This window comes from Abrus precatorius, unplaced genomic scaffold (assembly GCF_003935025.1).
Source record: "Abrus precatorius isolate BTA unplaced genomic scaffold, Abrus_2018 Scaffold3, whole genome shotgun sequence".
Taxonomy (NCBI): Eukaryota; Viridiplantae; Streptophyta; class Magnoliopsida; order Fabales; family Fabaceae; genus Abrus; species Abrus precatorius.
In genome coordinates, this window is record NW_020874373.1 from 964,076 (window position 1) to 982,586 (window position 18,511).

The 18,511-nt window shown below is 29.0% G+C and overlaps 3 protein-coding genes across 5 annotated transcripts; 2 read left to right on the forward strand and 1 right to left on the reverse strand.

The window, feature by feature from the left end:
• The first annotated feature begins 3,469 nt into the window (after positions 1-3,469).
• LOC113863134 lies at positions 3,470-7,887 on the forward strand. Its single transcript, XM_027496579.1, has 3 exons — positions 3,470-4,015; positions 5,841-6,008; positions 6,122-7,887. Exons 1-3 carry the CDS (start codon positions 3,470-3,472, stop codon positions 7,853-7,855), a joined length of 2,448 nt encoding a protein of 815 aa, XP_027352380.1. The 3' UTR covers positions 7,856-7,887.
• LOC113863135 (dolichyl-diphosphooligosaccharide--protein glycosyltransferase subunit 4A) lies at positions 5,864-9,248 on the reverse strand. 2 transcript variants are annotated; one of them, XR_003504518.1, is made up of 4 exons: positions 9,175-9,248; positions 8,506-8,641; positions 8,038-8,163; positions 7,747-7,885 (listed from the first exon to the last, which is right to left on the reverse strand). XR_003504518.1 is itself a non-coding variant. In XM_027496580.1 (2 exons), exon 2 carries the CDS (start codon positions 8,639-8,641, stop codon positions 8,528-8,530), a length of 114 nt encoding a protein of 37 aa, XP_027352381.1. In that variant the 5' UTR covers positions 9,175-9,248; the 3' UTR covers positions 5,864-8,527. The 2 variants fall into 2 exon arrangements, 1 of the variants encoding a protein (XP_027352381.1); XM_027496580.1 differs by having other exon boundaries at positions 5,864-8,641.
• Positions 9,249-12,109: 2,861 nt separating this feature from the next.
• On the forward strand, positions 12,110-12,594 carry LOC113861708 (histone H4). 2 transcript variants are annotated; one of them, XM_027494700.1, is made up of 2 exons: positions 12,150-12,194; positions 12,246-12,594. In XM_027494700.1, the coding sequence occupies exons 1-2, from the start codon at positions 12,150-12,152 to the stop codon at positions 12,459-12,461; spliced, it is 261 nt and encodes an 86-aa protein (XP_027350501.1). In that variant the 3' UTR covers positions 12,462-12,594. The 2 variants fall into 2 exon arrangements, with proteins under 2 accessions (XP_027350500.1, XP_027350501.1); XM_027494699.1 differs by having other exon boundaries at positions 12,110-12,594.
• The last annotated feature ends 5,917 nt before the right edge of the window (positions 12,595-18,511 follow it).

The following is an 18,511-nucleotide window of genomic DNA, read 5'->3' on the forward strand; positions in this document are numbered from 1 at the left end:
ATAAATCTAAAAAATTGTTTATTTTCATAATTAAAATAAAAAACATTGACATTTTTTATTAAAAAATAAAAAAAATACCTACAATGTAATTATAATATTTTAACTAATATATTATAGATCACTTACAGTTGATATAATAATTCAATTTTAAATTATTGCAATTTAGTTCTTTTGTCACTATTTTTTACTTAAATTCTCATTTATTATTCAAAATCATGATAAACGACGTCAAATAAGTTAGTATAAACTTTATTGGCATATAACAATGCCTTTACTTTAAATTAACACATACAAAAAATAGAAGTAGTATTTTAAAAATTTAACTTGATTACACTTTAGGTAATTCAATTTAGACTACGCATATATTTTTAACATTAAATAAAACAAAATTATATATCAATTTTTTTATAAAATATTCACATGTCCGCTTTTTTATTTTAATATCTGGAGCTTGTGATAGATTTGTTATATAAAATATTTTTCGAAGTTAAAGGTATAGTAAACATTTGATAAAATATGAAAAAATGTATACAGTCAGATTAGGATTTAAAAAGAGAAAAAATTAATATATTTTATTTTACATAAATAAAATATTTTGATTAGTGTGTTTTGAGAAGAAGATAAATTGAAAAGACAAGGAATGTAATTTCTAAGTATTTTGAATAGAATACAAAAATTGTAGATTTTACGTAAAAAGAATATCAATTAACCAAAAAAGTCGAAAGACCAAAAAATGACATCTAATTAAATTAAAGATGCTAAAAAACAATGTATTTATTATATTTAGTTAATTCTTTTTAAAATACAGGAAAACTATTAATATTAACTATACAGTAAAAAATGATGATTAAGTAAAATCATCCTCTAGATAATGATTTGTTTTTTTATCTTACGTAATTCAAATATCGCGAAGTGATTACGTTTTCAATTCAAATATTACGTAATTAAAACATGATTTGATCATAGTATAACTTGTTAAAATATCATTAGAAAGTCTCCTTAATTAAGGTTTTGTTTGCCTATTACTCTTTAAAATAGTTTTGAAACTATTTATTTTGATATATGTCATTTTATTTAAAAAAATTTAAACTATTTTTCAAACAAAGAAAAAACCACTGAATGTTGCTAAAAATAGTATTTTGTTTTGAAGGTCACAATATGACGAATGACATTTTATTAATGGCACTTTTATAACAAAAAATTGTAACGAGAATTTAATTCCGGAGTCCACTATAAATAAAAAGGTGTTCACTATGTCTGTTGTCTTTTAAATAGCTGTGCCGATTTGATTGTTTGAATGTATAATGACTTTAAAAACAATTATTTATTTAAGAAAACGAAAATTTTAGATTTGATGGGTGATTCTTACTTTGTACATTTGAATGCAATAAAAAGTTTCAAAGTACGCATTTCTGTAAAAGCTAATAATAGTTATCAGTTGGCAGATTTAGTTTTTAAAATAAATGTTTTACAATTCTTATTTTCCGTAAATCTCATTATGTTTTATATATTGTTTATGGTTACAAATTGTGATTGTTGTTGGCCAATGCAATAACAAACGGAATTTGTAATTTATATTTCTAACCAATGTTAAAGTTTCTTTTGTTAAAGCCGTTAAATAGCATTTTATTTAAAGTTTATGTTCTAATTTTTCCAGAAATAAAAAGGAACAGTGATTGTGAATAACCTTTATTTGTACATTATTTTTGTTGATTTATGTGAATTTTTCATCCAAAACGTCTATTATATAGAGGTTTATAATTCTTCTTAACTTTCAAATTGACAAAAACTATATCAATAAAAACTATCTTAAGACAATGTTCATTTATTAATAATTAAGATTTCTTTTGTAGCGGGAGTTTTAATAAATATTCAGTTGCACTTCGTCTCGGCTTTATGCATGCATGTCAAATTCAAATAATACTTTTAATAATAGATGTTCAATTAAAATTTCTTTATTGTAATAATTTTCAATTCCCTATATACTTTCCTTATAGCAGAGCCCCATGAAAGCTATTTATTAAGCTTAAACACTGAGTTTTTGTTGTGGGAGAGTCCCACAGGAACATGACTGTTAAGTTAAGAATTCAAGTAATTTTTATTTGTGCTAAGCTGACTTCTTAGAGCTTTGCGTGAACACTAGTTAATTGGTAGTTGTACATTAGAATCTTAATGTCATCAAATTGTTCGGCTTGTATTCTACGCACAAGGCAAAGGGGACTATGACTGATTCCATTTTTATTTATGTAACTAAAATTTAGAACAAAATATCACGTTCACCTTGGGGCTGAGGGCAAGGTCTTCTCATTTTTTTATGCGCTGGGAGAGTGAGGTTTTACATTTTACGGAAGGACAAGCGAGAGGTTGATGGTGCACTGTCAAGAATAGTTAATTAAGTAACGTAATCCAAAAAGTAAATTACAAAAGAGTATAACCTACAAGCAAGACAGGTAAATAGCGTTAGAATATAGTTAAATAGAAATAATTTTGAAAATTTTAATTACATTAAAAAATGTGTTTTTTTAATGCGCGTGTAGAAGTATAAGAATTTATTTTTAATGATAAAACAGATAAAAGTTTAATCTATGAATTTTTTATTAGAGATACATCCTTTAGTGCGAAAAATATGCAATTCTATGTTATTATAATTATATTTATCTAAACATATGTTAATTAAATAATACATATTATAATTAAAGAAAATTAATAAAATAATAATTAAAATTGAGAATTAATGTTTTAATTGTAAAAAGAAGATAAAATCCTACTTTCTCTCAATGTCCATATATAGAAAAAAAGAGTGAGTGTGAGAGAGAATACAAGCACAGTAGACTTTGCTTGCTTGGTCTGTCTCTGAAATGTTATATTATTTACCGTAAATTGAAAATTAAGCAAGGTTTTATTATATATTATTTTGGACAATTATATTTGTATTTGTTGCAGATTCATTAAGACAACCAAGCGTTTCTGCTAGTCTGAATGGGAAATGTTACATCTCTCACGATATTTTGAACCTTTGATGTAAAATTAAGAAAAATAAATACAACAAAGTATAAAAATATAATATTAATGTTTTAAAAATCCATCCAAATAATAAAATTCAAATTTTAAATTAATAGTGTCCTCCCCGCCCTCATTCCATTTATTTCACACTGAAATGATTGTCAACAAAACATTTTGTTTTTTCAAAGTACATCGGAAAGTCCAAATGGATTATTATTATTATTATTATTATTATTACTACTACTTTGCTTTAAGAACATTATAAAAGGTTAACCCACGAGGCCATGCAAGATAAATCAAGTGGGTGCTAGTGAAAGCATTGCGGTCGTCTTTCTCCCCTTGGACTATTGTGAAGTTGTTGCCATCGATTTTTGCCATTTATTAGGAAACACACACACACTCTTCAAATTACACCAAATTAACTCAATTTTTCTTCTAGTTCATCACATACTCTACTTTCTTCGTTATGTCAAAAACATCCTCAATTTCTAACACAAGGGCAGAGGTATGGCGAACTCGTCTAGGTTCTGCTCTACGAACAACCTTAGCATGCAGCATAGCAGGTTGCATCTCATACTATAGTCCTGCACCTCTCAGACGCTACTTGGAATTCCCATCTTACACTTATTCAACAACAGTGCTCATAGTGTCGGATGCAACACTGGGTGACGCGTTAAGAGGTTGTTGGCATGTTATTTGTGCAAGCGTTCAGATTATGATTATCTCCATTCTTAGCCTGCAGGTAATAGGACCTCACAACTTCACCAACAGCGTGGCTGCGTTGGCGATGATGGCAAGTACGTTTGTAATTGCGCTGCCAGAATCAACCCACTTGGTGAGTAAGCAACTAGCATTTGGACAGCTAGTGAATGTTTATGTAAGCACAGTGATTGATGGTGGACAAGAAGGGGTGTTTGTGCACCCAATTTCCGTGGTTTGCTCTACTGCCCTTGGAGCTGTGGCTTCTGTCCTCGCCATGTTGTTCCCTTATCCTCGCCTTGCCCACAATCAGGTAACTTGTTATGTCTCCAAAAAGGGTTTGTCTAAGATACTATACATGCCAAATAACTTTATTTTAAATCAACTAATGAAATTAAGTAATTGTAACCAAAATTGTATCAGTTTTCGTTTTCATCTAGCTAGAATGGAGTTATTTATACTATTCTTATGTAGAATTTGAAAAATGTTATGAACTGTTATGTTAATACAGCTGAAACAAACAAGTGATCATCATATTAATTGATTATTCTTTTTACAAATTTCTTATTACCTTTTTTAGGTTGGTTGTATAAACTAGTCCGTTTTACTAACTTCTCTTTTATCTTTGTGATAAATCTTTATGACACTTTTTAACTTTTTCTTCGAAGTGTCATGTCGTGTATTCATTAGAAGAGAGTTATAACCAGATTTTAATTTTCTTCCGGAATTAAAATTCCAGTTTTCAAATATTTTCGCAAACGTCTAACGTTGTGTCTCCAAGTGTCTGTGGACGTGCGTAAAGAGAGAGACATATGGTTTGTTCTTTCCAGCATTTAGCATCACATGAAACACATGAACGGATAGAAAACAAGCCGAGTATGTTAGTTAATTAAATTTCAATATCCAGGTAACTAAAATTTATTATCTTATATAATAATATGCATTTTTTTTATTTATGTACACATTCATCTCAAAAATATATTAAAAAATAAAGGGAAAGATCCAAAGTTATCCAAAAATCATTTCTCCTAATAAATTTGTTTTTCTAGATAGCTTATGAGCATCAGTATACGTTTGACACCTTCACTTTACAGTATTCTAGAATTAATTTGATGCGTAATACTATTTACATGCGAGTTTCTGACAGCAATACTTACATTAGGAAAAGAAACAAGAAAATAAGAAAAATATATGCAGGATAAGGTGAATGAGGCAACGGAAAGAGATAAAAGAAAAAGGTGTTGTAAAAAAATATTATAAAAGATTACTGTAATTAAAAAGGGTATTATTCTATTTGATACTAGTAAGTAGTAAGATGAATCTTAACATGTCACCACGATCACAATCAAATTCTTATTATAACTTGATAAACGGAGAATTATCTGACGTACCGCAAAAAGTTCTTTTAAGTAAATTCTTAAAAGCGATTTCCCTCAAGATAGCTACAATCCTGTTTCCATGTGCATGTTTATAATCGTTAGGGACAAAGAGAGAAAAACGAATTTGGCTGAATATACCCCCAGCATTTTGACAGGTCGAGCAAACGATATGAAAAACTGAACTAATAATAAATAAGTCAATGCTTGTTTTAGATAACCTTTTTCTACTTTTTGTTTTTTTCAATTGCTTTTGACATTGACGAAGTATTGTATATTTTAGAAGCAAATTTAACATTATTGAGAACCATCTTTTAATATTACAAGTATATTTACGATTCTTTCAGAAATCAGTAGCAGTTTTTCACAACTCTTTCTTTAAAAATTTAAAATCAGAAATATCTTGCAACACAATGCTAAAGGAAAATATCTTGCATCCCTGTGCACATGCTTAGCATTCAACAGAGTCACGGAATAAGAAGTAACAAAATGAAAGAGTAGAAACTGCGTTGTTTATTAGGAAAAGGAAATTATTGGAAAGGCAGAACTTCATAGAAAATAAAAAAGGAATTAATGGACAACCCTAGGCTAACGACTTGGATGAGCCCTAAGTTCTGCATGTATCCCTGTCGACAAATGCTAAGAGCTCAACATTTTATATTGGAGGATGCCCTATTTTGCTAAAAAGTGCAAATTGTTATTGATTTTATTCAATATAATAAGAGAAAAAAAAAAGACACTTTCAATTTGCCTTGCTTTCAGACAAGGAAGTTCTATCGATTATACGCTGAGAATACTCTTGAAAGGTTAAATTGCAACATAGAGGCCATCTCTGCCTCAGACAACTCAACTGCCGTTGGTTTCTCCAATCAAGCTAAGTTTCTCTTTACCACAGGAGCCAAGCTACAAGAGAGTATCAGAACTAAGCTGGTGCGTAAGACTAAATCATGGCAATCAACGCTGAACTTACGGCTTCAAGCAACTAATTTTCTAGGAGTTGCAAATGAGCTAAAATATTTTATATTGGTTTTTTCAACAAACAGGATGGCCTGCGCTGGGAACAGCCTCAAACAAGAATTTTCAACCCCGATTGGATTGACCTAGAAGAAAAACTGCAAGCCTTGGAGATACCAATTAGAGGAATGGAGATTGCTCTATCTAGTTGTACTTCTTTTCCTGTTGGCGTCATTGATGAGGAGCTCAGAGGGGTCTTGCACAACTGCAGAGGACAGTTGAACCAAAAATTAGATCAGCAAGCTAATTGCTTCGCTGATTTTGATGCAACCACAACTTCAAAGATGAAAGAAATTATTTTGACCAAAAACCTTTCCATAGCCTATAAAAATCTGCCCACCTCGTTCTTTTTATACTGTGTACATCTTCTCCTAGATAACTCGCCCATTGCAAAGATAAATGATCACATGCTCGGAAAAACTCAAAAAAGTGTGGATTGCCAATGGAACTCTAGAAAGATCAAAGAGATTGTGATGAACTTGATCCCTAGCAGTCACAACTTGACCTTTGCATTCAAGTGCTCTTTTTCATTAGGCCTTGCTGTGTTTTTCGGTTTGACATATAACAAGGAAAATGGATATTGGTCTGGACTCTTAATCGCCCTCTGTTTCATGACTGGACGACATCCAACATTCTCAGTTGCAAATGCCCGAGGACAAGGAACTGCAATGGGATCAGTATACGGGATAATTTGTTGCTTCATTCTCCAAAGGTTTGTGCATTTAAGGTTCATATCTCTTCTACCATGGGTAGTTTTCTCTTCTTTTCTTAGGTACAGTAGAATGTATGGTCAAGCTGGTGCGGTTTCGGCAGTTACTGGGGCCTTATTAGTCGTTGGTATGAGGCACAGTGACACACCTATACAATTTGCACTTGCTAGACTCGTCGAGGTTGCGATAGGACTCCTTTGCTTCGTTGTCGTAGAGATTCTTTTTAATCCCTCAAGAGCTGCAACTTTAGCAAAATCTGAACTCTCTCAAAGTTTGAGGACACTTCAAGATTGCATTGACTGGATCACCCATATTACTCCTAGGGAAAGGGACATGCTATCTTCAAGCTATCAAGCATTGCGAGAAGGACAGAAGAAGCTGAAATCTATTGTGTGTCAACTAGAAGAGTTCACTGTAGGGGCTGAGTTGGAGCCAAATTTCTGGTTCATTCCATTTCATAGTGCCTGCTACAGTAAGATGCTGGAATCCCTATCAAGGATGGTAGATCTCTTGCTTTTTATTGCATACTCAATGGAAAATGTCACACGATTGTCACAGAAGGATGAAGCATTCTGGACAGATCTCCAAGATCGAGTGAATGAGAATGTGCGGATTTTTAAGGACAACATTGGCCGCACACTGAAATTCCTTGAGGAGATAACAAGGATCAAGTCTCTCAGGAAACTTGAAAATGAATTGAAGAAAATAAATCTTCCTTGCGATATTGAGTCACAAGAGTATCTAAATGCAAATGCATTTAGGATATTGAATGGAGATGAAGAGGTCGAAAACATTACAAGCGCTTTCCTCCAACATGTAGAGGAGATGGCTAACAAAACCGATACCAACAAAGATGAGGACATGTTTAAAGGTCAGATGCTTTTTCATTACAGTTGCTTGGGATTCTGCGCCAGTAGCTTGATGAAAGAAACAGTAAAGATTCAGAGCGAACTAAAAGAACTACTTATGTGGGAGAATCCCTCAAGTCAAATAAACTTCAAAGAATTTTATACTAAGATCAATGCTGTGTTCACAGTAAATCTAGCACCGTGATTTAGGGTGACTCTTAGAAGAGGTTTAGCCCTATGAATGAACCAATAACATGTTGCTGGTATCTTATACAAATCATCCAATTGAACAAAATGGTCGAACTACAACAACTAATGTTTGAATTACCCAAAAAGAAAAATCAAAACTTGATGTAACATCAATAAACTCTTGAAGAAAGAAATTACCTAATTCTTCAAGGCAAATTGGATAGCATACTAGCATCCATGGCAAACATATCAGTGACACCTTAGCCTGAATTACTTATGCTAAGAATGCAATATAGAAAGTCAACAAAGGTCACTTTGAAACTCCTGGAAGCAAAAAAATAAAAAATAAAAAAATACAATACTAAATTGCTTATTAGTTTAAATTCTAGCAATAATTGCACAAAATATAGTAGCACATCATCTAGCCAAATCCCCCAAGCTTTAAATTTAGTTTTATCATTTACTTTTTAATTAAAGTTCCTTCACTGCAACACATAGCTTATGGAAGCACAGATAAGTATAGCAAAAAATGAAGGGTTAAGCTCCTTTGATGCTTATGAAAGTTTTAGTAGAGACCTATAATTCAAATTCTCAAATTGAAACTCTTGACTACATCAAATTGATTTTCCATTTGCAAAGCATCTCTGTCTACAACATGAAAATTACATCTTCAAATTTAAAAGCGTTCCTAGTTTCCTTCAAACTTTGGGTCAGCCATGACAAAGTGGTATGCTATCACCAGTACAAAGATGAAGACGCCAAGAAAATTGGCAAAGAAACCCAGATCTTGATCATCAATCATCTACAACATCATAGTCAACAAAATCGATGTCAGTACCTGGTTTCAGATCTCACAAACCGATTCACAACATGCACATCAAATCTAAAATTTATCCAATTAACCACTCCCCCCCAAAAACAAATTTCGATTCTGTCATGACATATCAGTATACAGTCAAAAACACAAATTCCAAACAAAACAAAAATCATAATAGATGCTTCGATTTATTTTATTCCACAACAAGAAGGTTAAAGGAATTAATTTATTTATTGTTCAAAACCCTCATTTTGGACCAATTAATCCAAATCATGCCGATATTATATATTTATACATCAACAGAAACAATAAGACCCGATCTGAGAACTGATACAGAGGCATATCAAGGAAAAAAGTGATAATCGGCGAAAAAGCATAATCGGTATTGGCATTGTAAATTTGGGATGTTGAACGAAACAAAATTAAAAATTTACAAATGGAAAGCAGAAATCGGTGAACGATCTCGTCCATGAGAATAAGGAAAGCATTCAGAAGCGAAATTGAGAGGGGAAGAATACCTTTTTACGCTGTGTCACTTTTCCCTGGGTCGAGTGTTGTCGCGCTTCTAAGGTTTCCCTTCGGTGTTCCCCTACTGTCTTTCAAACGCAAATAAGAAGACGAAGAGTGTTCCCTTGATTGACCATTTTGCCCATCGCAGTTGCCAAAACCTCCACACAGAAAAAAATGAGTAAATATATGAGAAAAACTTTATTTAATCTTTATAACATTATAAAAATTTAAATTTAGTCATTAAATTTCACGATTTCAATCAGTTTAAGGACATCATTAAAGGAAATAACTGTTAAGCTTACAAATGATGATTTAATTTAATTAATCGTAAATTTTGATGACGATAATCAATTTAATTTTTAATTTTATGTTATGCATCAATCAATTTAATCTTCAATGTGAGAGATTAAAATGACTGAATTAATTAATGTCACAATTGTTGTTCAATTAGTAAATTAAACAATTTTCATTATTTATTTCTCTTTTTTTATTTTCTTTTACTTTGCATTCTTAAATCTTAATTTTAAATGTATTTAGGTTTATAATTTTAAAAATATTTATTTAATAATTTATCTTTAAATGATAATTTATATATAAATTTATTTGAAAAATTTATTAAGATAAACTGAAAAATTAATTTTAATAAAACATAAAAACTATTAAAATAAAAAATATTATGTGAGATATATTTTTTATAATCTATTTATAATTTTTTATATATTTTTTAAAATCAATATAAATCTTCTGTATGATCCAAAATTAAAGTGTAACGTCTTAAAATTTTCAAAGACAATGAGAACTAATAGCGTGTTTTTTTATTTAGACTAATGCTTATTTTACATGTCTTCATAATAATTTTACTTAAATTTAGGGTTTAATTGCAACGATCACGTCATTTTGGAAAAATCATTTTATTTAGGCCCTTTAAAACAATAAAAAAATAAAAAAATAAAATTCAATAGCAAAAAAAATTAAAAATAAAATTCCCGTACTCTAATTTAACCAAAAAGCTCACAAGCAAGAATGATAAAATGTTTTAAACTTTTTTCTTTATTTAAAATTCAACTAATCAAAACTAAAAAGTAACAACGCTAACAACTCAACAGGACACACACGTCTTTTCTCATCCCTTCCAAAAGATAGATGCTAGTACTGCAAACAATAAAGAAATTAATCGAATCATATTAGCACTAATCTACTATGTCTGATTATAATTCTGCAGTTAACATAATTACTATTTTGGACCAAGATATTAATGGAAAGTATAAAAAAATAATTTTATTTAATTTTAGTTAAATAATTGGTCTAATTGATCTAATTTAAGTTTAATTTTAACTTTATTTATATTTTTATAATCTGTTTAAATATTTTTTCATTAGATTTGAGGTAGATTTAGTTTTGGATAAACTTATAAGTATTTATAAGAGTTAAAAATAAAATAAAATAAATTTATTTCACAAATTAAAATTACATTATATATATATTTTTTAAACTATGTTACTTGACTTTTTAAAACTTTTAAAAGACGAGTTATTTCTAATAATGGAAATTTCTTTATTTGTTGTATTTTTTGTAAATATTTCTTAAAAAAATTATCTAAATTAAGCCATGGTCTCCTTTAAAATTTAAATGATGTAAATTACTTTTAATTTATAAAAGAATGTTTATTAATTTTCATGTCAAACTAAACATAAAGAAGGAAGATCTTTAATAAGATTTTAGTTTATATAAGTAATTATAATCATCAATAAAAAATATGAATTTGTTATCAGAGTAGATTAGTATTTTATCTCTCAACTTTTAATTTTTTTTTAGTTTGATTATTTATTTTCTATTTTAATTAATTAATTTATAAAAATATATTTTATGTATAGCTTTTTCATAGAAAATATTTCCCTATTAAAATTTTATTCTTGACTTATTAGCACTAATAAATTTTGGTAAAATGTAATATATTTTAATTAATTTTTAACTACATTGTTTTCTTATTTTGATTCTCGTCATTTGAGCATTGATAACAGGTAAGATGAGTAAAAAAGTGAAAAAAATTAAAATTAAAGATTTTAGTTGAACTTGAAAGGAAGGGAAAGAAAAAAAATAGATAGTAAAAGTGAAGATAAAGAAAAAAAAAAGACAAAATATTTTAATTAAAATTTGATAAAACAATAAAAAATAAATAAATAAAAAAGTAAAGATTTTAATTGAAATTTAAACGACGGAAGAATTGCATATGAATGTGTTAAGAAGAGGTACTAAAAGAAGAAACTTAATATTTTTATTAAAGATTACAAAAAGAAAAAAAAATGAAAACATGGATCATAAGTAAAAGAAAGAAAAAAAAGAAAGAAAGAAACTAATTTGTTGCTAATTTTTTCTCTTAAAATATGCTATATTTTTGTTAAAAATAATTTTTTTATTAGTTACATTTTTTAACAAAAATATACTTATTTAAAATATTTTTATAAGTTTAATAATTTAAAAAATTAGAGCTTTAAATTTCCCTCGTCTAAATAAATAAATTAAGCTTAGTTTTTCTTTTTACAAATTAAATTCAATTTTAAAGAGTTAAATTCGGCATCCCTACATGTGACGCATGTTTATGCTTATTGGACTTTCGTATTTAAACCAACCCAATCATTAATCAATAGACAGCGCTGATCTCCATAGTCCAAATAACTTGCCACGTCACTAATCCGCAAAGTAGCGACCCATTCGAAGTTCAAATCATGATAGAATGGACACCGTCCATCGCTAACGATCAGCGGTTCCACATGGTTCACTTAGAAAAACGCGGATCGCAATCGTCATCCGTCGATAAGATTACAATCAACGACCAAGGTCGCGCTTCCGATTCGGTAGACGAAAAACACAAATCGCACCTGTGAAGACTTCGCTCTATATAAACTCCACCTCACACTGTCGTCTCTCAATTCATAACAATCCTCAAAACTTTCACATTCGAAATTAGAAGCAACGTTCGAAGATGTCTGGCCGTGGAAAAGGTGGAAAGGGTTTGGGAAAGGGAGGAGCGAAGAGGCACAGGAAGGTACTTCGTGATAACATTCAGGGCATAACCAAGCCCGCAATTCGCCGATTGGCCAGAAGAGGTGGCGTTAAGAGAATTAGTGGCCTCATCTACGAAGAAACTCGTGGTGTTCTCAAGATCTTCCTTGAGAATGTTATTCGCGATGCTGTTACCTACACGGAGCACGCTAGGAGGAAAACCGTGACTGCTATGGACGTTGTTTATGCCCTCAAAAGGCAAGGCAGGACTCTATACGGTTTTGGTGGTTGATTCTGGTTTTTTTTATTATTAGGGTTTTGATTGGCCTTTAGATGGTCATTGTTGTAAATGGTGGTTTAATTGGGAGTATTGATTTTGTGTTCTTGTGTTAAGCCTTTTGTTAGGTGTACTTTTTATATCCGTTTGAATTAAAATGTCATTATTGGTATTTTGTTTTTTCTTTGTGATTTTAATCTTAGGAATTGACAAATTGTGATTCTGCAATTTGTTGTTATCTGTCGATGACCTGTTTGTTTAATTGCGAGAGGTAACTTGTATATGATCTATACTGTAGCCTTTAGATTATAAATTAAAATCAATGCAATGCAATCTCATACGCATTTGGGTTTTCACATATTAGAATTGTCTACTTGTTATCTATAGGTTTTAAATGAAGCATCACTATGTTAGAATTACCCGGGATTCATTGTCGCTAGATTCTGGTTTATTACTTAATCAGTGATTTTAATAGATTCGAGGAATGGCCATGTCTTTAATTTGTTCCACTGCTGGTGCCAAGGCGTTTTTCCAAACCAGCGTCTGTTTTGCAGAAAGATGTATTCCTGTTCTCTAATACACATCCTCAAGATTCCTGGCTTCCAACATTGTTCGTTGCCATTATTATATAATTTTGTAGATAAGATGTTTTGCTTTGACCTCTAATGCCCGACTACATTCATTACTCATCCTAATTTGTAGTCAACACAACATTTATTGATATCCTTTTATGTTGAACTCGACGCGATTGCTAATCCAGAGGTTTTATGAATATCCCCGAAGCTTTTGAGAATGAATGAGCATTCAGTGACAAGTTTCTACGACCACCAGCTGTACCATTAATAGCTTTGGGAACTAGAAGACGTGCAATTTAGAAGTACAGAGGACTCTTCCGTCCAACAATCTCAGTTTTCATTGGCTCCATTAGTATATTTCTCTTAGTAGCGGTCTCATTAAAAAAGACATCATGCTCTGCATGACAATAGGTGGTTCCTAAATTTGATGACTATCCTTAATCTTTCGTATCTATCATGATTCATAATAATCCAACTTAATTTCGTTTTCAGGTCACAAATTTCACAAACCTGCTGACTTAAAAGTTTCCTTGTAATGCTCACGTTTTGGGACCTTATTTAACTAGGATAATTTCAATCACCAGTTTGCGCTCCAACTTTCAAGGTTGAGTGGCCGAGTGATTTGAAGTTGATAAATTAGATGCCAAGGATAAAAAATGGTGTTTTAGAGCTGATACATTGTATTATTATAGAAGGTAATATAACGAAAGAAAACCGAAGTCTTTATAGTTATTGTGTCAAAGAACCGACTTTGAGCAGGGAGTTCCTTGTCTGTTGGAGGGTGTGATGTGGGAGAGAATAAGGGTGGTCCTCATAGGTGCTCTTATAACACGTCCTGTTCTAAACTCGAACTTTAATTGAGTAAAATAAAGAATGAGTAATGCTATTTCAATTTAAGATGTGAAATTAACAAGGGTTGGTTGTAGTCCACCCTGAAGAGACAAACAACAGTTGGAATTACATTTAGCGCTTGACTAATTCTTAACCAAAATTATCTTAAATAAGGTTGTTTTCTACAAAAGATATTTGTGAGAAAAAAGGATGTATTTGTAGATTATTTTCATATTTAAAGGTAGATAATTCATGATTTATAACCAAATAAATAATACAATAACTAACAGACGTATAATATTTACGAAAAATTTTATTTTCTTACCATATTTTAGCATCGTTGTATTCCTACACTATACGTATCAATATTTGACACCTTTACACTTAATAAAATTCATCAGACATGTCTTATTTTAATTATCAAGTGATTAATTAGCAATGCATAGACTAATTATATTGTCTTATTTTAATGTCAATGAATTTGACTAAAACTTTAGAGGAAGATCAATGTTCTGTAAATATCATGACGGTGGCATAATTATTATTAAATGCTTTTGTTTTCCATATGCCCAGAGTAAGTTATTATTATAAGTTAAATTTTAATTAAAATATATTAATAATATATGTATGCTCTTATATAATTATAAATTGGTATATAAATGAATTTTTTTTACTTTTATTATTATCAATATAAATTCATATTTATTGTATGTTTTAAGATTTTAATTTTAATAATTATTAGTATAAAAATTTTATATGGTCAATTAATTAGAATATATTAATATAATTTTAACATTAATTATTGCAGAAATATATGATATAATTAAATAAAAATGTAAAAACTGTTTACACTATTACTATATTTAAATTAAATTGATATTTTAATTCATTAAATGTTAAATTATATATATAAATATAAACAATACGTTAAAGTCAAAATTTATAAGTCACCCTGCCACGCATTTTAGGCATCGTCAGATGTATTAGGGCTAAAATTAAGAAATGTATAAATATTTTATTATATAATAAAAATATATAATTTAATAAATAAATAACACAAATTTGTATTTTTATAAACAATTATATATAACATAGAAAGCAAGATGTTGTATTAAAAAATCACCGGTCACATTAATTTTTTTTTTATGCTCTATAGAAAGCCTTTTTATAAATCCAAAATTATAAATGATTCCAATCTTTTACTCGTGGATATAATATCAAAGTCGATATTGTATGAGCTTCTATGTCGCATCCAGCTAATATGATAAAGGTTATACGAAATCATATAGCTTTTCAGTGAGAACCTATCCCTTCCTCACATGTATTTATCAACTAGCAAGTTTTTTTTTATTCTTAATCTGATGAACGATTTTTTTCGAAAGTGATGAATGATATTTTCAATAGTTGAGAACAATCAGCCTCTTAAAATCTTTTTAAACTTTTAGCACTACTAATTATTAATTTTATACATCTAAAGAAATAATAACTGTATTTAATTTTATATGTGAACCAGTTCTTCCATGTTCATTGTCCCTTGTTGGTATTGCAAACTGAATGTGAACCATCAACTGCACAACCACGTTGCACTTCGTACACTTCCAAACTACGACTATGCAAATTATAGAATCCGGAAAATGCCATAAGCACCTGGGCAGAAAATTAGAGGAACTCAAAGGTAGCTATAACTACTACTCATATTTGAGTCATTCAAAATTTCAAACATTCTGTCCTCCACTTTTTCTTTGAAAGCAGTCGGTTGTGACATTGATTTTTCCTTTCTGAGTTTGACAATATGAGAAAAGTAGATAATTGCAAACATCTAGTGAATGGTGGAAAATTAATTATTTCAAACAACTGACCCATGGGATCTTATCCCATTCTTTATAGTTTGATTCTTTGGTTCTACAAGACTGCTTGAAAACTATGATGTAATTGAGACCATGGCATCGTATCCCACACCAACATTATACTCACCAATGAGAAGGGTGGTGGTGAAGGACTATTGTTAAGCATAAAGCTTGTTCTGAAGTGGCTCTAAGGTTGATGATGCATGGAGGCGTGTAGCTATAGTGTGTCAGGGACTCACCGAGGAAAGGACAACGGTGGTGGTGGGGGTGAAAATGTGCTATTTATTTTCTAAAAATATGTTAATATGCTATCATGATGCATTTGGGTGTGCCTAACAGCTTACATTTTTGCTAAGTTTGTTTTGCTGATAAATATTCCTTTATTGTAAGTATGTGAACATTTAGCTCTTGAAAATAATTTAGTACTTTGTACAATTATTTTTTTTACATGATGTATAATTTTTTTAGTGAAAATATGTTGTCTCTTTTTTAATATAAAAATTATCTTTATAGTTTATTTATATTTAATTTTAAAAAATACTTATTATTGATGGTAAGATTATTTATTCTTTTTAAAATTTAAAAATTTTGTACTATAATTTTAACTTTTTTGTTTAAAAAATTTATTTAAATTAATAATAACTGTATTTAACGATGTATTTCAACTAACTGAAAGATTACTTTATTAGTTGAAAAGTTTGTTTTATTTAAAAAAATAACACTATTTAGTAAAATAGTTCAAATATGCAGCTATTAATATCTTTGTTCCTGTTAATGTGTGCACTGTAATATCAATTTTTTTAAAAAAATTTTCAGTTACTCGCTCGAAGTAATTTTTTCATTTTTTTATTTTAAATAATTCTTTTTATATCTATTAAATTTCTTAAACTCTACTTTCTTTACGTTTGTTACATGAAAAAGAAGACAATATGTAAAAAAAAAGTTACAATATTCATTAATTTAAAAAAATAATAAATAGTTAATGTGTTAAAAATTTTAGAAAAGTCATTCAATCTTATTATTTATAATAAAACGTTAATTAAAAAGTACAATTAATTTTTTTCTTAATTGGAAGATAGTAAATAATTTTAAATAAATTAAATATAAAAATTATAGTTTTTAAAAAAATATATAATTACTTAATTTAATTTTGGTCTACTTAATAGTAATGTATTTGTTCATTATTTCACATTTGTCAGTTAGTCTAACAATTAATTTTTAAAATATTTTTAATTTAATAACTAATTTTTCAACTCTTAATTAACTTATTAGCTAATTTTGCCAAACACACAATATATACTTGGTACACATAGTTAAACCTACTAATATAGTATGCTAAATATATATCTTATAGATTACAAATTTTTTTAAAATTGTAATAATAATAATAATATTCTTATTAATTTATTATGTAAATTTTTTAAAGAAAAATCATTGTATAATTATTCATGATAATTTTTTTTAATTCTTATTTTTAATTTTGGACTTTAGAAGAATTATTTATACTTAATAAATTTTGTATACACTTATTTAAAAATATAATATATGTAGATTGCATATGCTACGCATTACTGAAAAAAAATTGAGTTTGAGGAAAAAGAAAATAAAATTTACCACTTTATTGTTTATTTCAAATCTCTTAGAGGTGAAAGAAGGTGGATTTTTGGTGGATCCACCCAAAATAGATGTTCATTATGAATTGGGCGAAAAGACGGAGAATAGGTGCATTTTTATAAATTTTTAGTTTTATTATCCTTAGTTTTTAGGGCTAAAAATTATTTGAAAGTAATAATTTTTATTAAAAATTATTTATTATTGTATATCTAATATAATAAATACTTATATTTTTAATAAAAAAAATTGCTTTTAAATATTTAAAGTTAACCTTGATAACTAAAATTTAAAAAACTGTTAAAATTTTCATGGGTCTATCACGCATTCTATTCTGCTCACATGATGCGGTATTATTCAATTACTTGTACTCTTTTATCTTTGTAACATGATAAATATAATAAAAGAAATATGGTTTTCATAATTATTTTTCTTTTCTCGAGCAAACCAAAGATATTAGTTTTGTGATGTTATTTTTGAAGTATAGTGTATTGCCGTACACGTTTATGTTGTTGAATAAGCTAGCTAGCATACGTATATGGTGGGAAGAGGAAAGGCTAGTTTTACTTTGTGAGGTTTTCTGTTAATATTTTTGAAACTCAAGTTGGAGTAATGTGATAAAGAAAAAGTGGGTTCCCTTATTATTTATTCTCACGTTCTTCTTCTGGGTGTAGTACGAGGATATTGAATCTTATTAGGGATCCTCGATTTGTAAATGATTGATGTAATAGTTAATATAAAAATTTAATGTAGGGTACATTTTAATTGGATAAAATGCAAATATTTTTATACAAATAATATATCAAATTAAAGTGGTTAACTTAACAGGCACGCAAGTTTTATTGCATCTGGAATCCTATATTGTGTGAACTAGTCTTAATTTGTTAAAATAGAAGAATAATGCATCCTATGGTGGACGTGCTTAATTTTTTCTGGGTACAGCAAGCTTAGTTAATACGAGTCACTCTATTATAAACAATAAAAAAAAGGGCAATAATTGTCGTTGACTTTGTTTTTAAATTTGAAGCGTAGAAAGTGCGATGAATATTGTTAAGGAAATGGTACGAATACGCGATAGCATTGTCATGATAAGAAGTTAATCTGTGAGAGATGATGTTGGTAACATAATAAAAATGCTAAGAAAAATAAAATTTGAAATATAATGAAAAGAGAGTTTATTGAATTGCCGCCAGACAAGGAA